General features: G+C 42.8%; 1 protein-coding gene across 2 annotated transcripts in view; it reads right to left on the bottom strand.

Annotated features, from left to right (window-relative positions):
- Window positions 1-266: 266 nt before the first annotated feature.
- GPC4 (glypican 4) overlaps window positions 267-22,569 on the bottom strand; it is a 109,720-nt gene continuing 87,417 nt past the window's right edge. For both annotated transcript variants that reach the window (XM_030576101.1, XM_030576102.1), the window contains exons 4-9: window positions 15,013-15,178; window positions 5,991-6,121; window positions 5,206-5,352; window positions 4,535-4,671; window positions 925-1,100; window positions 267-539 (exon numbers count right to left, since the gene is read on the bottom strand). In XM_030576101.1, the coding sequence (XP_030431961.1) occupies window positions 331-539; window positions 925-1,100; window positions 4,535-4,671; window positions 5,206-5,352; window positions 5,991-6,121; window positions 15,013-15,178 (966 nt within the window). In that variant the 3' untranslated portion in view covers window positions 267-330. The remainder of the gene's footprint in view (window positions 540-924; window positions 1,101-4,534; window positions 4,672-5,205; window positions 5,353-5,990; window positions 6,122-15,012; window positions 15,179-22,569) is intronic.

The raw sequence follows: 22,569 nt of genomic DNA, 5'->3' as shown, positions 1-22,569 counted from the left end.
TTGTAAGAAATGTGGTAAAATAAAAACTTTTTAAAAGGCAAGTGATGATAACACAAATGCATAGCTAACTACAGGTCTGTATATACACTTTGTTAGCCACCGTTAACATGGATTCTCGTGAACAGGACAAACTAACAGTCCACGTCAGCGTTATTTCCAGAACAGCAAGTGGGAAAAAAAAAATCAATACTTTAAACCCAGTGGCCACATAGTAAAAACTGTACACTGTTGTCCATTAACTTAAAAAGCAAAGTCACTAGATGGTATAAAAGTGAAAACAGGTGCCTTTTAATTCTGATGATAAAGTCTTTTCCCCCCTAAGTTGCACAGTTATCTCCATTGTCTTTGCATGGCCAAGAATAAGATGCTGAAGAACAAGGCTGCTTGTGACAGACCAATACTGGCAGCAGCAGAAGTGTTTGTGTTTTTATCAATCTTGTTAGTTTTCCCAGTAACTTCGGTTACATTGAACTCAAACTCGGGAGAACATTGCTGAAATTCACAGCCACTTCCACTTCCTTCCCCGCTGCTTTCATCACCTATAAGAAACAAACAGATTTTGCTTGTATTCCTCTCCAAGGCCCTGAACCAGAACTCCAACCTCAGAGAGCAGAAAAACCAAGTCCAGTGACTCCTTCCCCCATGTGTTTAATTTTAGGCACTTGCTTCAACTCTGAAATGCTCTAGTGCCTACGGAACATAAGCATGGGACTCCAGCCACTGAAACAAACACTCCCCAAAAGTTAAGCCTGTGCTTAAGCGCTGTCCTGGAGAGGGATGGATTCTAAGTATTAGGGAAGTTCATATTAAACTAGTATTACACGGGCTTCATTCCCCACCCCCATACACTTATATTCTCAGTAGCGCATCTGAAATGTAATCTGCTCCCTCTGCGGAAACAACTCGGTTAAAACCCACACGTACTTATATCAAGGAAGTCAACATCATTTCCATTGTAAGCATTCTTCATTTTATTGGTCATCACCCGAAGGGCCATGATTTGCTGACGAATCACCATATCCGGTTTTGTAATGTCAACTTCTACCTCAGGATTATTCACCTGATTGGCTAACCCATTTCCGGTCACTGCAAAGACATACCTAAAAAGGAAAACTTTCCATTATAAAGATGCACATTGTGTTATAAAGTGTTTTAAGATGTTCAGAGCCTTCTCTTCTTACACCCTTTGAATATAGGCCTGCGTTCACTCAGGATTTTGGAGAAACAGGATTTTCCTTCCTGTATGAAAAGAGAAAAAGACCAGGCCCCTCTGCAGTAAAATGGCTTGTGAGGACAGAAAAGGATTTTCCATCATTTTGGGCAATGAAGAGTCTCTCCATGATCATCTTCATGGCTATATATGACACATATAGCAAAGTTTGAGCTCAGTGTCAGCCTGAATCAAAGGCAAACTGTTACTCTGCTTTGCACCGGTGTAACTGAGATCAGAATTTGCCTGCGTGAGTGTTATTTCTCAGGATATGAAAGCAAAGACTTCGGTTTCCTCAATAAACAAAGTATTAGTGATTTATAGGGGAGATCGACAGAGATGTAGTGACTGAAGGACCGAACATCCAACTTACTCAACTCTAGCAGAAAGATGACGCATGTAATCAGATTTATAAGATCAGATGTCATGAAACAATATTACTTATTCATTTTAAAGGGCGAGATTGGAGAAGAATTTATATTAGTCTTTTCCAAGAACTGGGGTGGCCAGAATCAGTCTAACAAGTGGCTAGAGGGAACGTGCTGGTTGGGAGCATGACGATGTACAACGGAGATGCACTATAGATCTTTTGTTTTTAAAAGTGCAGAATTAGCATCAATAAAATTAGAATTTATGATTTGCATGAGAATCCTCACCTGAAGAGAAGGACAACTGTATAGCTTATTTAGGAGTCTAGAGCCAATGCTAAGAGAGACTGGTTACTTTTAATCAAAACAAAAGTGAAGAATTTGAGAAAAGTAACTTTTTAAACCTAATTTGGTTGATGATTGTTCATTCATGTTTGTAAGTATCACAAGTTAGATCCTGATTCAGGAAAGCATCCTTATTCAGGCACTTGCTTGACTGCCACTGAAGTAAATGTTCCATTGCCTATAGACTGTGAACATGGGAGGCCAGTCAATTCGACTTAACCACATGCCTAAAATTAAGCGCTGTACTTAAGTGCTGTTCTAAATCGGAATGGATTTTAAGTGTATGCTTAAGCACTGTCCTGAATTTGGGCCTTGATGTTCAGTGTTTACTATCATTGTTGTGGTTAGATGTTCTGAAAAAATTTGGAGGGAGATTTAAGTGAGAGAGTTTATGGATCGTTCCATCCTTTCAGAGCAGTGTCGTATAGGAGGGTAGTGATACAGGATTTGAAACATCCACATACTAAGGGTACAGAATACAGGGAGTGCAAACGGGGGCGAGGGGGATCTTCTACTCTCCGTAACAGGGGCGAGCAGTGCTCCCCCAACATGCCCCCTCCTCCTCAGCTGATGCAGCAAAAAAGCCATCTCTTTCAGATGCTACACTGACCTACTCACCAGTGACAAGTCAGAACAGGGGTGGGCAAACTTTTTGGCCCTAGGGCCACATCTGGGTATGGAAATTGTAAGGTGGGCCTTTGCTCTCGAAATTGGGGATTGGAGTGTGGGAGGGGGTGCAGGCTCTGGAGTGGGGCTAGAAATGAGGAGTTCAGGGTGCGGGAGGTGGCTCTGGGCTGGGGCAGGGGAGGACTCTGGCTCGGGTTCAAACTCTAGGGTGGGGCTGGGGATGAGGGTGCAGAAGGATGCTCCAGGCTGGGACCAAGGGTTTTGGAGGGGGATGAGGGTTGGGGAAGGGGGCTAGGGTGCAGGAAGGGAAGGGGTCATGGATACAGGCCCTGAGTGGCGCTTACCTCAAGCAGCTCCCAGAAGCAGCAGCATGTCCTTCCTCCGGCTCTTATGCAGAGGTGTGGCCAGGTGGCTCTGCGCGTTCCCCTGTCCACAGGCATCACTCCTTCAGCTCCCACTGGCCATGGTTCCCAGCCAATGGGAGTTGCGGGGGCACTGAGCAGAGCCCCTTGGCTGCCCCTATACATAGGAGCCAGAGGAGGGAACATGCCACTGTTTCTGGGAGCCACACAGAGCGAGGCAAACCCTGGACCCCACTCCCCGTCTGGAGCATGACAAGCCCCGGACTACACTTCCCGTCAGCAGCTCAAGGGCCGAACTAAAATGTCTGGAGGGCCAGATGCAGCCCCTGGGCTGTAGTTTGCCTACCCCTGAGTTAGAAGGTTTCCCTGGTGAGTAGAGGATCGATGGCATCAAATGCCTGGGATAAGCTACCAGCAGAGACAGATACTGACGCTGTTTATTGAGAAGACAACCCAAAACGCAGGGAAGCAGAGTTTTAGAGGTCCATAAAATTTAAATTATGCATAAAGGGCCTGTTCCTGCTTTCATAGAAGTAGATCACAAAACTCCCATTGGTTGGGGAAAAGCCAAAACAAACCCCGATAACCATTCCACAAACATTTCCAAGCTGTTTTCATTTCACAGGGTTCAAAACTGGTCCTTTTCCCACAAAACTGTCAACAACTTTTTCCTCTGTTTTTAAAAAAAGTTCTTCTTTTGCTTGGGGTTTCATAAACAAAATGCTTTGATACAGGATTTCAAAAAAGTCAATTACAAAATTGGGGAAAGTTCTGAGGGAAAAGATAAAACATTTCTACCACACTGATAATTTCCCAAAAAATTCTCTTCTCAAAAAGAGAGGTCATTTTAAAAAAAGTGTATGAAAAATTTCAGCTGGTTCTTCTGCTAACCTCAGGAGTGTAAGGTCAGACCTAAAACACTGCTAGCGCCATCCAGATTCACTTGTCTCTCTTTCCTGCCCTCTGATTTCTGTTCCTACAATAACCCTCAACTCATGAAGGTTCCCAACCCTAGAGGAGACATGTCACTTAAGAAAAACATGCTGGGCATCATCACGGGTTTCTGGCAGGTTTGATTCTCAACAGCAATCCCACCTTGGCCTACCTGCCAGAAGTGTTCCATGATCCCTGGAACAGACCCAACACCCCCGAACCTGGATGAACAGCAGGAAACTAGAGGTCAGCCAGATGTGAATCAGGGTGGTCCTGTGAGTAGGGCATCACCCTAAGACTTGAGACACCTGGGTTCAATTGCCATCTCTGCCACAGACTTTGCATGACCCTGGTCAAGTCATTTAGGTACAAAAAAGTTTTTTAAAGCAACTAGGGTGCTTAAATCTTATTGACTTTCAGTGAAACTAAGTTGCTAAGGAAATTTTGAAAACATTTCCCTCAGAGAGACTGTGCCTCAGTTGCCAGCTATAAAATGGCACCATCCTACCTCACAGGAGGTTGTGAAGATAAATACATTCAAGAGCGAGAGGCGCTCCAATATTCTGGCAACAGGCACCACATAAGACCCTGAGCTAGATAAATAGCCAACCCACAACCAGACAGGCTCTGAAGGTCTGAATTACAATGTCAGACACAAAGGAAGTTAGCTCAGTTAAGCTTATCCAGACCTGCTCTTGGCACTTCCGTTCCAACACTCATCCTCAATGACACGCCCGGCAGCCATCTTCTCATCATTACAGATGTTGCCAGGGAGAGATGACCAAAACTTTTTGGCTTGCTTCAGTTTTTCCTTCACATCAGTAACCTATATTAAAAAGGGAACACAGTATAGAATATCAACGTGAACCAAATTTATTTCTCAAAAGTAAAGCTGAAAATGGATTTGTATCACAAGAGACAGGTTTAGGCCAGATCCCGAGCTGGTGCAAATCAATGGTGTTTCATCAGAATCAATGACCTCTGGGGAGTTCTTAAATGCAAAATTAAAAACAGATTTTCAAACACTGCATTATTCATATGTGAAACCACTAAGAGAGGCACGTACCTGAAATACAAGTGCTGAGCTAGCTCATGTCTAGCGTGGTAAGTAGATTACACCCTTTAAAGAAAGTTGCAAGTTTCCTCAACTACTTTTAAAAAGACTATCAGGTTACGGACTGGCAAAGATTCAGACTGGGGTGCATGCACACACGCCCCTACCCTCAATTTACTTGCACCGCTCACCTACACAATCTGCCTTTTAAGCTTGCCAAATCTAGCTGCGAGGGTGACAAAGCACAATATGTTTATTATGAACAGCCTTGTTCTGTATCAGTGAGACAGGTCAATAGGCACTCACCAGTCTATCCAAACTCGTGCCAGCAGCTGTAGTTGGCCGCTCCTCTGGGTTGTAGGGTCTAAAGCGAGCACTGAAGCCACTTTCAGAGACTGAGCGAGAGGCCCGGCCCTGCGTCAGCGTTTTAGGCTGTCCGCATCCTTGGAAAACCTAGGTGATTTGATTAAGTCGCTTTAGAGGACGGATTTCACACCAGACATTTATCACCCCTCAGTGTTCCTATCCAAATATTCCTTCCCCAGACAGAGATGATAAAACCGCACTAAAATACATATGAATTGCAGCTAAGGCCTGGTCTACACTACAGTTAGATTGATGTAAGGCAGCTTACATTGACCTAACTCTGTAAACGTCTACACCAAAATGTAGCTCCCCCGATGTAACTCACCCACTACCCTGACGTAATAACTCCACCTCCATGAGAGGTGTGGATCTTAGGTCGACGTAGTTAGGTTGAGGCAGTGCCAGTGTAGACACTGTGTTGTTTACATCGACTGTTGCTGCCTTTCAGAAGCTGTCCCACAATGCCCCATGCTGACAGTTAATTCGGTACTAGCACTCCTGGGGAGGCCACGCACCCGCCAACACATGGAGCATAGCGTGGATATGCAAAAGCGATTTAATGACTGCAGTGGCTGTGCGCCAACGTAACTCAGGTCAACTTAATTCTGCAGTGTAGGCTTGCCTCAGACAGTTATTTTAATAGGAGTAGATAAATATAAATAGTGGAAGAATTAAAAAGAAAAAAGCTAAAAAGAAAGTTTTGTTTTTTAGTGATGATGATATACCTTTTGAGACACTTGCACGCTGTTCTCCTGCATGTTCATGATTGCATCTGAAATTTTCACATCGATTGGGTCCATGACTGACTCAATGTTAAAAGGACCCTCTAGCCTCTCAGCCACCATCAACATAGAATCTAATACAGAAAAAGAGATGTTAAGTGTATTAACATCTTGGAGGGACTTCAAATATGGCACAACTGCACAGAGCAGACTAGGTTTACTCTGCTTTAAGCAGCCCACTTAAATCCTACTCCAAAGTGAAGGAAAATCTCATACACCTTTCTCAGGTATCTTTAGTTTAACACTCTTAATAAATCAACTGCTAGTTGCATTTTGAAACTTCAAATGAATGTTTTGCTCTCTGTCACGGGATCTTTTATAACAGGTATCACTTGACTCAGTTTGTCAGTTGCTGTCAAGGATTAGAGACCCATCTTGTCTGACAAAGCGGAAGGCCTAGGCAAGGACAACAGACCACGCCACATAAGTGCAAAAATTAGCCATTGAAATTCTACCGCTGCATGGTAGGCATCTTTTTTTTAAAGATGTTCTACTTCTGGGTTTTAGTTATTCCAGCTAGAAAAGGGACTGAGATAGAAGCTTGTTGGACCAGTTACAATAAACCTGTATATGGCAAAAACTATGTTTAATGAGGGAGAATAAACACCACAATTTCCTTGAATTCAATCTGCAAATAGCCATTAGAACTAATCTCCACTTATAGAGAGGATATTACAAGTACTTCTATTTTAAACAGGCCTCCATTGTATCTTTTTAAAATATCTCCACAGTTAAGACAAAGAAAAATATCAGCTTCATTATATTTACTATGAATGAAGAAAGCAAAAGGAGATGGTGATTAAAATCTACAGCACTAAAGTTTGTATATTTTTTATATTAAAGAGAACTTTTCACATCTGAAAAAAATCAAAAGGTTGCACTCAATAGCATTATGCAGTCAGCACAAGTTGAACAGTGAAACTGCATGAGACCATCACTAAAGGCTTTAGACTAAAAATTAACTTTGACATTTCACTTACGAGTGAGGAGATGGAAGAGATCTGTGACAACCATCAACTCAGTTTTCCTCCCACTCTAGAATCATTCCCTGCTGTACATTTACTAGTCAAATGTAGCACTAACTGCGCCAAGCTATGGGGCTTCCACCACTTCCTTTGGGAATATTATTAGCAAGAAACTTTTGTGATGTTCAGTTTGAATGTTCTCTTTACTTCCCCCTGTAATGGGTATGCCCTATTATATTATTCTTAATTACTAATCTCCCTTCTTAGTGTTTACTCCATTCAAATATTTGAAGGATGTTACCGAACAGTTATATCCTAGCCAAATTATAGTTAACTCCCTCCTCATTTTGTCAGGATACAGCAACAAACTTGTAATTTTTCATTTGTTTTTGGTTTTTAATTCTCATAATCCTAAGGCCTGGGTCATGCAGGAGGTCAGACTACATGATAATCATAATGGTCCCTTCGGACCGTAAAAATCTGTGAATGGGTTCCCTCTTAATTCTGATGATTTGCCTGCTCAGCTTCAGGAAGAGGAAATGGGCGTTTCTCATTCAAAGAACTCAAATCTGCTGAATTCAAGTATTCTGCGTGATACTCAGTCCCCCGTCAGAAGCGGAATATTCCTGTGGATTTATACATGTTTATAAAGAGACTCCATTTAACAGATTTATTTTTGGCTTTGCCCTGACGCTCAATTAATTTTCAACTAAATTAAAATGTACCAATAAAAATGCAAACTACAATTAAGCTACCTGTACATTTAAAAACACCAGTGTACCGTATGCAGCAGCAGCATACTGATCAGATCAACCCACTTATTAAAAATGCAAATCAGTATTTAAAAGTATTTTCGGTGGGCTGGCTGGCTGATCAGACATTAGCAATCACATCTCAAAAATTATCGAAAAAAGACTATAATACTTGAGCGCATAATTAATTTAGACCACAATTAACACCAACCTTGAGAATCACGGCATCATTGAGTATATGCTTTCTCTCAATTAAGCCAAGATGCCAACATTTAAGAACCAAAACCTGATGAAAGCTACAATCCATAGGAACCATACTAGCACAAACAGCAGCAGCATTAATGACAGAGCTGCTGCAACGGTGTGGCTGGAATTTAACCGTCAGGGACTACAAACAGGTCTCCACTAAACGCATATATATAGTAGTAACAAATGAAATAAAGAGTCTTAGACTGTATTGTGGTGGCCTCCAATAAGTGATGCTTCAAATCTCTGAATAATGACTGCTAGCATGAATATACCATTGTGCCAGAGGAGAGAAAAATGCTTTTGATGTGCTAGCAAATAAAGACTTTTGTAAACAAGTGGAGCACAACTTAAATGTGTTCATCATTGTCAAAGCTTTTGGGGGTTTTCACGCACATAAAGAACATCCCATCATAGTTTGGAGGAAGCCGCTCATTTCAAATAAAAATATTATGAATAGACAGATAATAAACACACAAAATGTATAGTTTTTAACAAGAAAAATCTTCCATTTTGTAACTACTTAATACGCCAAATGGCCAGGAAAGGCCCCAGATCAATAAGGTGTTTGTGAAAGACTGAATGGAAACATAAACCCTAATTCTTCTGGCTGTTTGGCGTCTTTGTAAACTTTGAGCTGGGCTGGCCATACACAAGAGCATGGGAATGTAGAGCGAATTGGGGTCTTTGTTACTCATGGTGCCATGGTGTTACATGTATCACAGCTAAGGAATGCAGTCTCTGCTTTGACTGCTGATATAGAAAATGCATTTGGCCTCCAGCAGAGCTGCCAAAGCTGGCTAGAAAAGATAAGGAAAGTAATAACTGGCCTTGGAGAATATATTCAACTGTAGCTCTTCAGCAGCAGTGACGGCTGCTGACAAGAAGCACTAAATGAAAATAAACTTTCATTAAAAAAAAAAAAAAAGAAAAAAGTGCATCTAGGCCACAGTTTTTATTTGGGGGATATCCGACTGGCTCCTGCCTCCTGCCAGGAACTGGCTGGTGTACCCACCAGCAATCATAACTTAACAGTAAAGTCCCTCTGGCAGCAACAGTTGACATAAATAAGGTTGGCCATGATTCAAGCGAATGTTAGCACTGCTACACGATGTGATGGGGAGCAAGCTGCACCTAAGCATAATTTATGGTCCTATTGCAACATGCCTCCTGAAAAAGTTTTCCCCCGAAGTTTCAGGTTCAAAATAATTGATATTTGTACAAATGACTGCAAGGTGGTTCAGAGCGCCTGATCTGTCTCACAAAAAGTTTGGCATAATGCAAAATTTACTCCAGCTCTATTCATTTGTTACGAACACACCGGGGACAACAAAGAACTCTGGGAAGACAGAAGTGGGTTTGAAAAATATATAGTTCCGTCCCTTGAAGAGCATTTTCCTCCTGCATACATTTGTCCTCGCGTCTGGCATTGAGACGATCCTCAGCAACAAAGCAACTTGATCTCACTAAGGAAAGCAATTCTTGTGCATTGTGCCACCAATAATCAGAAACTCACATCTTCAGCTTCAGGGTCTAACTCGAAGAACAAAAAGGCAGTTTTCAGACTTAACCCCAAGATTTGATTTAAGGGCAGGGAAACCTTGACCATTCATTAACAGCAATCATTTAAAAAAGGAACAAATTCCTTTCACACACAATAATAGAGAGATGTATATGGAGACTGAATTCTACAATCTTAGAGTAGATTAAACCCCTGTGAAAAAAATCATGAAAAGGCGCTGGAGATTAACATTGTTCATTCATAGGGGGGTGTTCCAATAGCTCATTTGAAACAAAGCATACCCTGTATAACTGTGTCAAGAACACATTTCAAAACTGGTGACATGATTTATAGTTAATTAGCAGCGGGGATGACAATTAAAACATTATTGAACATGTTACAACTTTTGCATGGTGCTTTACAGTCATAAGAGAGAAAAATTCTCTGCCTTGAAGAGTTTACAAATCTCAGGCCCCATCCTGCACAGACTTACATACATGCTAGACTTAAGTCACTTCATCTCCTCTTGCACTTGAAGGGAAGAATGTGGAGGTTTTTTGTTTTTTTTTAGAAACTTCGACAGAAAGCACATCTTAATGTTTTCAATTCCTATATTCCAGGCAAAAATAAGCAAACAATGTAAAAAAGTAACTAGCACCCAGTGTGGCCAGCAAATATATATTTCCAAGTGTAGCACTGAATACCTAAGTAACGAGTGGGCAGGTGACATTCTGGGGAGAAAACATTTAGAGAATTATGTCATCTTTCCTCCTGGGAAATATTTACTTATTTTGTCTTGTTTAATAATCTTCATTTTTGTATGCAATTACTGAACATCACTGTGTAGATGGCTTTCCCCAAGTTTCATTTTCACTTGCATACAACCCGCAGCAATTAGCTGCTTACTCTTTTGTCTGCTTTCTAGCATTATGCCTTCCCTTTCATGGGATTCCTCTTTCCTACTTGGACTAGACCTCTGCACGTCTTCCACTCTTCAAGCCATTTCAGCTACGACTGGGGCTGAAATACTTAATATTCACATCTGTGTGAGCGCGTGCGAAAGTCACTATTCTAGAGGATCTCTTGAAAGCCTAATTTAGTGCTGCACTTTCAAACAGTGTTAAAGTGGTAATTAGCTCCCTCCATGGAATGAGCAGGCAAAATTTTCATCTGAAAATATTATGCACACGCACTGTTAATGTAGACAAGTAACATGTGCGTGTGTGTATCAAACTCTAGCTTAAAATATGGTAATTATCAGCAATTCCTTTTTTTAAACATGTGAAATTTAAAGAGTGGAAAACCTTTACAAGCCAAATACTTTTAAAAAATATGCTATTACTGCATGCAAATGCACCACTGTCTTGTCAATGGCACTCAAGCACCATTTGTGCGCATCAGCACACATTGCATGGAGAGGGCTGCACCTGAAGGATCCTTTTACAGACACAACAAGACTCCTTTAAAACATATTCTTCATCTTATTCTTAAGTATCATCACTTACTGAGCACCCCAAAACATGCCAGACACCTCACAAAGAGAGAATTTGGCCCACTCCAGACAGAAAATTAAAATGTCAAACTCAAGTTTGGTATCACTACTAGCAAGGGTCGATAAACAAGAGGGAGAAGCAAGGAACAGGAGGGACTGTGTAACAGTAATAACTTTGCATAGTTACCAAGTAAGGCATATGCACATTTTAATGGAAGATGTGGGTCTACGGGCCTAGTGTGAAGCTCCTGTAGTTAACAGAGACTCTAACGAACACCTCACCTCCACCAACCCACTATTCCTATAGACTTCATGGCAAAACTAAAGCTTTAGAAGGGATAATGGCTTGATGAACTGGTTTGAGGATGGTACCCCAAGTTAAAGGGACAGCATGGAGAAAGGCATATGCACCTATGCAGAGAGGAGATCAAGGGGCACTGAGGGTGCTGGGAAAACAGACTAGGTCAAACACAAGAGAGGCTGCATGGGAAAGGGCGCTGGAGGGAAATCAAAGGGCCAGTTTATTAGTGTCACTCCACTGACATGGCTAGTGTTAGACCAATTTACACCAGCTGAGGATCTGGCCCAAGCTGTTTTACTGTGACACACAACGTGACCGACAGCCAGAAAAATGACTCAAAATCCGGGGGAGGAGGATGATGACAAGGCTGTGACAACAGGCCACAGAGACTATTGTACCAGCAGCAACCTGAATGAAATGGAGAGGAAGCAGGTTTGAGTCAAAGATATCAGAGATGGGGAGGTTGCACAAGCTGGCTTGAGTTAGTGTGCGAATGGCTGATTTAGCAGCAAGGACAGATAGGAAGTGAGACGGGGCTTGGGCACACCATGTACACGGATTGTAGGACAAAAGGATGGCAGTGGCTCCTGGAGAAAGGCGTGATTGCCAGTATCCCAGACAGCAGAAGGTCAAGGGAGACGAGGATGGAACCAAGGGCTTGAGTCTGAGCCAGGAAAAGATCACTTGAGACTGATAAAGAATGGTTTCCATACAGCAGAGAGGGTGGAAGCCAGTCTGGTGTGGATCCAGTGGTGGGTATGAATCTTTATCTCCTCAAGGTTTCAATGGCACCCTTTGCTCTCAGGTTCTCATAGATTGATAGATTCTAAGACTGGAAGGAACCTCGAGAGGTCATCGAGTCCAGTCCCCTGACCTCATGGCAGGACTAAATACTGTCTAGACCATCCCACATAGACATTTATCTAACCTATTCTTTAATATCTCCAGAGATGGCGATTCCGCAACCTCCCTCAGCAATTTATTCCAGTATTTAATCACCCTGACAGTTAGGAACTTTTTCCTAATGTCCAACCTGAACCTCCCTTGTGGCAGTTTAAGCCCATTGCTTCTTGTTCTATCATTAGAGGCTAAGATGAACAAGTTTTCTCCCTGCTCCTGATGACACCCTTTCAGATACCTGAAAACTGCTATCATGTCCCCTCTCAGTCCTCTTTTTTCCAAACTAAATAAACTGAATTTTTTCAGCCTTCCTTCATAGGACATGTTCTCTAGACCTTTAATCACTCTTGCTGCTCTTCTCTGGACCCTCTCCAATTTTCTCCACATCTTTCTTGAAATACAGTGCCCAGAACTGGACACAATACTCCAGTTGATGTTTTAAGCGCCCTGTATATGCCTGACTAACAAAATGTCGAAGGCCTGGTCTATACCTAAAACTAGCTATGTTGCTCAGTGGAATGAAAAAACAGCTGCTAGGCTGGCAGAAGATTTCTTCCATTGATCCAGCTACTAGTTCTTGAGGGGGCAGATTAACTACAGTGACTTCAGAAGCTGTGAGATATTGTAGGACTGGTACCTCCCTCCACTGATCTGAGAGCAAATTCAAAGCGATGATCACAGAGTTACATTCTGCACAGACCCTACAATTCCTAACCACTTCCAAAGTGAATTAAGGTTCTGCACTTCAGACACATGAACGATTTCCATGCTCTCTATCACATCTGCATCCACTAGTGTGCATCTGTGACTTGCTGGCAACGCATTTGGCTGTAATGTGGGGATTCCCATGGTTAGAAGCTAACTTTGTCCTCTTGTTAAAGCTTTTCTTCCTAGTATTTAAAGAGCTTTGGTATATTCTTACTGACCTTATAGTATTTTTAAAAAAATCTGTTGCCTTTATTGTGTATATTGAGAAAGGAAATGCAGGTACAAAACACGCTATTACATAGGATGTTTAATGCCAGTTCCTGTCTAACCTGGTCATTCATTTATCCCAACCTCTACATATGTTATAAAAGCACAAGTATTATATCATTTTCTTGTGCCAGAGATAATTTAGGAGACATTGGAAAGGAGAGGAATAAATGGTCAGTTTTCACAATGGAGAGATGTATACAGCAGGGTCCCCCAAGGATCTGTGTTGGGACCAGTGCTGTTCTACATATTCATAAATAATCTGAAAAAGGGGTTAAGCAGCAAAGTGGCAAAATTTGCAGATGACACAATTACCCAAGATAGTTAAATCCAAAGCTGGCTGACAAGAGTCACAAAGGGATCTCACCAAACTGGATGACTGACCAACAAAATGGCAGATTTAATTTTAAGGTTGATATGTGCAAAGTAATGCACGTTGGGAAAAAAATCCCAACTATATAACCAATATGATGGGGTCTAAATTAGCTGTTACTACTCAAGAAAGAGAACTTGAAGAATTTACTATGGGTGGTTCTCTGAAAACATCCACTCAATGTGCAGCAGCAGTCAAAAAAGCAAACAGAATGTTAGGAACCATTAGGAAAGGGACAGAAAATATCCTAATGCCACTACATGAATCTATGGGACGCCCACACCTTGAACACTGCATGTGGTTCTGATGACCCCATCCCAAAAAAAGATACATTAGAATTGGGAAATGTACAGAGAAGGGCAATAAAAATTATTAGGGGTGTGGAACAGCTTCCATATGAGAAAGAAGTAAAAAGACTGAGAGATGACTAAGGGGGAATATGATACAGATCTATAAAATCATGACTGGTGTGGAGAAAGTCAAGGAGGAAGTATTACTCACTCCTCCACATAACACAAGAACCAAGGGTCACCCAATCAAATTAATGGGTAGCAGGCTTAAAAAAACAAAAGGAAGTATTTCTTCACACACAGACAGAGCAAATCTGTGGAACTCATTGCCAGGGGACGTTGTGAAGACCAAAAGTATAACTGGGATACAACCCTATGCTCCAGGTGTCCTAAGCCTCCAACTGTCAGAAGCTGGGACAGGACAACAGTGGATGGATCACTCAAAGTGCCCTGTTTTGTTCATTCCCTCTGAAGGATAGTGGGCTAGATGGACCACTGTGGCTGTTCTTTTGTTAAATAGATGAAAGAGCTGCAAGGTTGTAATAGCAGAGCAATGTGTGATACCAGTGAATGGTCAGCAGCATAAGATGTATGCGTTTTGGGGCAGAGAGTCTTAAGAGGTATCAAACCTCTATCACAGACAATCCCCATTACTGCAGTGGAGAATTCTCTGAGGCCATTAGACACGACTTTCACTTTCTTGGATACTGTGTTGGGTTCAGGCTACCCACCTACAAAGCAAATAGAAGAATGGGTAGAATTGTGATGGCCCAGAGATGAAGTGCTAGCCAGATGAAACGTGTGTGCCATATGTGCACCCTTTTTTTACCTTCCATTTTGAAAAAGGTTGGCCTATTTCAGTAACCTTCAAGAGACATAAAAGACACAACACACACAGTTTTGCTCTAAGGAGGTTACTTGTATGCTGTAGGTCAAATTTATTCTGAAAATTGTAGGAACTGGAGAATGATTTTGATACGGACACATGGAGGGTCATGAGATAAAAGTTCCATGTTGGCACCTAGCAGACCCACTGAGAGGAATATAAAGATTTCTGCACTTAGATAAGAAGCAAGAAGCATCTTCAGTACCACACAAATGCAGTGCAAATGGAAACACGCCATGCCAGACACATACTTACACGCACAGTTATAATCCACATTGTCTCACCTATAAAGTTATTCCACTCTGTGTCCAGATCCCCTTGATTGGCTAAACAGCCTCTCATGACATTAAAGCAGTAGTTGTAACACGGCCTCACAGTAACCAGGCCTCGACAATATGGACAATACATCATCTTCAGCAGTGCTCGCTCACCTTGAGGTGTTGGGTTTACCTTTAAAGAGAAGAAAATTACATGTCAGTCACAAAAGAAAACACACACACCCTCACCCACCCACACACACCTACAACAGCGCGGGAAAGAACAGCGATGAAAAGGAGTAGAAATACCAGTCGGCTGTGGCTCGTAGCTGTAGTTCAGCTGTTCGGTAGTTCTACCTGGAACACAGCATGATGGCAGACAATCGATTTATTCTCTCTCTCTCATACAAGCACACGCACCCTTACCCACCATGTTGGGTGTGCATGGCTCTTTGCAGGACAAGACAGAGTGATGGGTTGCTTCCCTGCATACCTTAATCTAAACTGGATATCACATCTAAATATGTTATTTAGGTTGCAAAGACAAACACTCTGAAGTGAGGAAATGCCAGATTTACAGTTGCTCAGGCAACCTTAATTCCGTCCCCTTGTGCCTCTCTCCTGTGCACTGAAGGAGGCAGGAGTTCTGTGGGAAAGATAGCATGTGACCATGTAAGTAAGGACTATCATAATGAATATGCACATACCTAACTTCAGCTACAAACTGTAAACAATGCAACCTCTGCTGAAAATTATGTCAGAGCTTTTTGGCTGCAGGAGTCTTTCAAAAAAATGGAAAGTAGTAGGCAACTTAAGTAGAGCTCCATGTTTTTCACAGAGGTCACAGATTCCATGATTTTCTGTGACTTGTGCGGCTGGCCCAGGAGCCGTCTGAGCAGCTCGGGCAGCCCCTGGGTCAGTCACACTGGCTGCTGCTGGGGCAGTCTCGGGCCCCCTCACCTCCCAGCAGCAGGAGTTTGGGTGTGGTGGGGGATCAGGGCTCGGGGCCGCTGTTTACCGGGAGGAGGGACTTCTCTCCCTCAGCTCCACATGCTGCCTCTGCCAACAGCCAGGCACCACCCCTGCAGCTCCCATTGGCTTGGGACGGAGCGGAGGCAGCACATGGAGCTAGGGCCGCTGCTTCGCAGGAGCTGGGTAAGGAGCCTGCACCAGCCCCACCACCTGTGCCCCCATCCCCAGCACCTGCGGTGCCCCCAAATCCCCCCTACACCCCCCTCCCCCAGTTTTAGTCAAGGAGGGGTATTTTTAGTAAAAGTCATGGACAGGTTGCGGGCCCGTGAATTTTTGTTTATTGTCCACAACTTGTACTACAAATACCCGTGACTAAAACGTAGCCTTACCTAGGATTAACCAGCAAGAAACACCACTAACACTGGCAGAAGGTTAAATCTGCTCCTTCCCTCCAGCCGGTGCTGTTTTCATTTCTACTTGTCCGCGAGCACCACTGGGCTTGGCTCTCTCTGGTAGCCTCACCCTTTTACCTCACAGCCCAACCTTCGAACACAACAACTCTATGACAGATACCTCAGGTTAGTCTAGATCTAGTACCTATCTGTGTTAAATAATAGCCTCTCTCTCCTGGAGCCATCCCTATTTGAATTAGGTTTGCAGCTACATGTTTTTCAATAATGCACAGCAGAGATAAGAGGGAATGAATCTTCAAACTGACTCATCCCAGGTTTTTCACTTATGTTCATCCAAAAGGAGCTCTCTGAAGTAGGCGATGGTAATCCTAGATATCCTTTATAGTTCTGTTTTCAAAAATGGCTCATGATCATTCACATTTTAGTCACTCCTCTTTGGCAAAGTTTCAGATCATTACATGACACAATTTTCATATATAAAGCAAGTCTTAAAAGCCATGATCAAGAGGTACATTACCATGATGCATTTATGCCAATGGAGTTGTATGGTTAAGTGCTACACACCAAACCGAAAATATCTCTCTCTAAGAATAAATAAGCATTGATTAACCACGTGAATTATGTAGATGGGAAAACAAAGCAAGATCAGATTAATACATTTGCACTAAAGGATCCTTCACTGCCTGTACAAATAACACTGACTGAGTATTATCCAGGAAAAGATTGGATTATTACTTTTTTCACCCAGGAGTGAACATGACATACACTGGAAGAGGAGTGTAATGGTTAGAAGTAGCATAACCAGTATCAGCTACTGGAGGACTGGGGTGGGGGGAGAGGGGGGCTCAGAAAACAGAACAGAGAAGAAATTGTTTATTGTTGTTTATTTAACATTGGAAATGACCAGTCTAAATCTCTATGCCTGAAATAGATACTACAACATGTAGGAACTGGAAAATTTATCTGTGCCTTACCTGAAATTTTTCCTTTCTGGAGTAATGAGGTGAATAGATTGATGACACTAGATTTCTGCTCTATGAAGCAGTGGATACAGGAGGAGAGTTTTGACTCCATGTCTGATGATAGCCTAGGAAACCTCTAAATACTCCATATTCGTAAGGAAAATTAAGCCTTAAGACTAAACAGAGCAAATCTCCTGCTGAGCAAGGAATTTGATGAACAACCAAACTGTCAGTGCCAATTAATAATCCCATAGCTTTTCCCAATTAGCAGCCCATTCAGGGTAGGCTGGGTCTGTGGATCTCATGACTCCAAGAAAGAAAATTTTCAGATAAGGCAGAGATAAATTTTCCTACTCTTATTCATAAGGTCTACAGAGCCGTGACATTGGGATTTACATAGGGGAGGAACGGGGGAACCAAACACAGTTACATACCGATGCAAAAAGGAGTTATCCTTTCCTAATAATTACTGGAATCCTACAGTAAGGAGCACCCCCTCTGGAAATCAGAAGCAAATGCCTGGACGTCCAACTTGGAGAATATGGAGAACATATGAACAGATGACCAGGTGACTGTTCTACACATTTGCTCATATGACGCATATGATCTTTCTACCCATGAAGTTGCCACAGCTCAAGGAGCGCCCCTTATTTTGGAAGATGGAGTTACACTTTCTGACTTCTATGCTATGAGGTACACTAGCTTAGCCACCTGGAAAATGGAAATTGTTGAAGCTTTCTTTCCTTTTGACACTGGAATAGAAAACACGAACAATGCATGAACCTTTCTGAACTGAGCAGTGCGGAGGATATTCTTTTGAGAGCTCTGTGCATGTCCAAAGTATGCCACAGTTTCAATATGGGGAGCGTCAGAACTGGGCAGAATGATAGAATGACAATTTCCAAGTCATTTCCTGTGCCCTATGAAGCCTGGGATTAATCTTTGCTATGAACATGGTGTCTGTTCTGAGTACCCACTTGATCTTTAAGAAAGGTGCAATACTGATTGAAATTCCAGGAAAAACAGCTTCAAGTCAGACACTATGTATGCTGACAGAACTGCTATCGAAAGGGCCATTTTAATGGTTAGAAAGTAATGAAACATCTTTGGGAGTGGTTCAAATGGAGAGTCTGTAATCGCATTGGGAACCAGGCAGGCTAAGATCCCAGGAAAGAACTCTGTGCACTTCAGGAGGATGTAGCAGAGATGCTGCTGGCAAAAAAACCAGCCAACCAAAAAATGCTTGACATCTGCGCAAGAGGTAATGCACTACTTTCCCACTGCATTCAGAATGCTGGACACAGCAGCAACTTGGCCTTTAAGTGTCTGAATTGCCAGGCCCAGCCTGAGTCCAATGTGTAGAAATTCAAGAATCCATGATACTGATGTAGACATAGGGTGAGACCTTTGTCCCGATACCAATGGGCCTTTGAATATACTCTTAACAGATTTATTTCTGGAAGCTAAAAGCACGCATATTCCCTCTTCTGAACACTCTCTTTGGATTAAGATGCTCCGTTCCAGAGCAAGGCTCAAAAGGACTGGATTCCGATACATGACTCTTAATGGGTTAGAAGGAGAAGACTGATATGATGCTGGTCAGGACCTGACTGTCTGTAGGACCTGTATGTGATAAACATCTCCTCTGGTTAGAAACACTGAGTCCCTGACCACCTGGAAAAAGTAGCCAAATTTATCTGTGGCAGGGATAAATGGGGCACACTGAGGATCTTTCTGGTCTTATAAATGGAGGTTGGGGAGCGTGGGGAGGGTTAGAAAGAAAGGGTGCACCACAAGGCCTCTTCTTCCATTAGGCAAACAATAACTTGGACATTAGGACATGGTGACTGACAATGAGATCCCGATACTTTCCTTGTCTTTTCAGCATGGTGGAAAACATCTATCCCACCACTTACACCTTCCCAGGGTGCATGAGGAGGGATACACATTATCCACATGCATGCATATATAGCTTGGCTAGAGCACATGTAGTCCTCATAACCCGTAAGCATAGTTTACAATACTCTGAATACTCTTGCCTGAAAGAGTCTATTTTCTGGGTAGATCTTTTAGTATATCTTACTATATGAGTCTCTGAGCACTGACCTCCTTCCCTCCCCTAAGAAGGACATATTTCCTCTGTGGGGTAGGAGTGGGAGGTGGTGTACGCATACCTACAGGAATCTGCACAGGTCTATAGCCATGTCTTCCATGCTGCAATCCAGACAAATGAGCTGGGGAACTCTGCGCTGATTATTATCCCCCAGGCTGCACTCCATGAAGATGAGCAGAGGAACCAGGCCCTGAGGGTTACACCTGCACTCCACAGATGCACCTGTCTCGAGCTAAACAGATTTAATCCTTTCTGCTTCTCAGAGGAATCTCCTGAATCAGAGTCTTCATAAGACAAAAGTAAGGATCTGTCAGAGAGCACGACTCAATATTGGCAAGTGTTAGATGCACAGCACAAACAGAGTTCTTCAGACGCCTCTTCTGCACTTATGGACAACTGGTGGTCTCCAGGGGACTGACTTGTATACAGTCTTCACCCAGAAGACTTCCTCCCTCCACCCCTGCGAAACTCTGATAAAGGCCAAGCTTTCACAAGGTATTTGGGGGGTTCTGCACTCAGCAGTGCAATGCCTAACTGATTCAGGAGCCTAAGTCATTTTCAAAAAGGATTTAGGCACTTCACAATCAAAATCCCATTGACTGTCAGTATGATTTTGGCTTCCAACTGCCTAAATCCCTTCTGAAAATAAACTTAAGACATTGTAATGCTAATGCAGAAACCCCAAATACCTTATAAAATCTGGGTCTTAGTCTAATTTGGCAGAGCACAATGCGAAGAGAGGATGGCAGAAAAACAAAAACTCGGTTCTGATGCTTCAAAATACCTAGCTGTAAAGTTTTAGCATGAGAAGACTATCTTCCACAAGAAAGCTTCTCTTGGGCAAGCAGCAGTGCCTCTATATACTGGGAAGTGGTAGAGCAACAGAGAAGAACCAGATCAGATGATTTATGGTAAGAAAACTAACAACAGGCAACAGTAAAGGTGTCATCTGCTAGTTAGATGGTTTCTACTTCCATAAAAAGTTATTCTGGGGAGAACTGAACTTCCCAAACCCAGAGAAGGGGAATTTAAACATGACTAAGTTCAGTTTTTCGTTTCGCAAAAAATTCCTTGTTTCATTCCGTTCAGGGGTAAGCACCAGTGCCATCTCACTGCCTGTCAAAGATCAGTCACAAGATACCATTAAGCCTCAAACCACTTACAAACCTCTTTCCTTCAAGACTGCATTTCATCTGTTTCAGTACCTACGCCTGAGAGTTCTTGCACTTCCCAATCAACCACTCGAGCACCATGTGGCTGTGATATGAATTTGACTGCCGTTCTCACACACACTTCACTTGATCTCATTTCTCTCTTGATGTTTCATGTGTTTGGTAAATTTTTGCATACAGCTTTCCACGTTTCAGCAGAAGACTCAGTAGGATAGACGTCAACATGCTTTTGCATCCTTCCTTCCTATCTTTGCAAACAGTAGGTCTTACTAATATAGAAGGGAGGAGATCTGTTTAATTTGTGAAAACCAGCACAAAAACAGTGCTATATTTAAACCTCAACCTGTAGTGATCTCTTTGGAAGTCATGACAAAATAGTTACTCACCTTCTGGTAACTGTTGTTCTTCGAGATGTGTTGTTCATGTCCACTCCAACCAGGTGAGTGCGCGCCGTGTGCACGCCAGCTGGAAGATTTTGCCCTTAGCAGTGTCCGTAGGGTTGGCCTGGGCGCCCCCTAGAGTCGCACCTTCATGGTGCCCAATATTGCACCCTGTTGACCCCCACCCCTTCAGTTCCTTCTTGCTGGCTGCTCCGACAGAGGGGTAAGGAGGGCAGGTAGGTATTGGAATGGACATGAACAACAGATCTCAAAGAACAACAGTTACGAGAAGGTGAGTAACTCTTTTCTTCTTCCAGTGCTTGTTCATGTCCATTCCAATCAGGTGAACCACAAGCCAAAGTTCAGAAGGTGGGATCGGAGTCATCTACTGATTGGAGCACATCTCATCCGCATCGTCTCTGGCCTGTTGTGTGATGTCACAGTGCATCATGAAAGTGTGTATCGAGGACCGCATTGCCATTCTGCAGATTTCCTGTGTCCAAAGCGCTTGCAGCTAAGAGCGAGGGATGTTCCAGCTAGCCGTCACCAGTCGTGTGAAGGAACTGAAGGGGTGGGGAGTCGGTAGGGCACTATATTGGGCGCCATGAAGAAGTGACTCCAGGGGGCGCCCATGCTGATCCTCTGGATGCAGCTAAGGGAAAAATCTTCTGGCAGGCATGCACACAAACAAGCATTCGAAAAAGAAGGTATTACAGAACTATCAGAAGAGAGATTGCTTTTAGAGTTGCCACTACAGGGGTGTGGATGGGGGTAGAATCTGTCTATCCAAATTATGGCATTTTGTTACCTTTTGAAAGTGTAAAGAAACAAGCAGGGATAATTTATAAGAGACTATTAGGATACAGATTTTAAATAATTACACCTCACTGCCACAACAACAAATGCTTAAGTGCTGGGTAGCGCTGCAAAGAAAAGCTTATCAAACTGCTGGCAAAAGGCCAGTACCAAGTCCAGCCCAACAGTCCAGTCTACAGGATGTGCCAAATGCCGTCACGGCAATTCTTCACAAGCTTTTAATGCTCACTCGGCAATGCCAGGTGCAAGCCCCGAAAACACAATTGTATGTAACTGTAAACCCAGATATTCCGTGCTGAGTCTGTGTTTATCTTGGAAAGAAACTCCAGTTCATTCAAACTCTGCTCCAGAGTGACCCTCAAAACCAAATAATCTCCTATCTAATAAAACTGAGTCCCAAAGAAAGCTTTATTTGCTGAAGACGATTTCTTTAGCCGATCTGAACTCAGGTGGTACATTGTGCTGCATACACTTCGTAAAAGCTGACAATGGGAGTCACTCCACTCCAAGCCCTTTCTTTAATCCCGTGAAATTTATTTACTCTCTTATGCTGTTTCAGGCCACAACAGCAACCCGTCGCACTGTGGGTTCAGCATGTAAATTACAATTTGGCCTGTCTCTACACTTCAAACGTGAGGATTTAAAAAGTTAACAACAGATGTGTCTTGTCACCGATCTAAGCATTGGTCACAAGCTTGCTTCTTGCGAACTGATTCTCTCTCACTCACACACACACTTGACAAGTAAACAATTCAA

Source organism: Gopherus evgoodei, chromosome 9, assembly GCF_007399415.2.
Source record: "Gopherus evgoodei ecotype Sinaloan lineage chromosome 9, rGopEvg1_v1.p, whole genome shotgun sequence".
NCBI lineage: Eukaryota > Metazoa > Chordata > Testudines > Testudinidae > Gopherus > Gopherus evgoodei.
The sequence above is the reverse complement of the archived record's forward strand: the minus strand, read 5'-3'. Positions and strand labels throughout refer to the sequence as shown.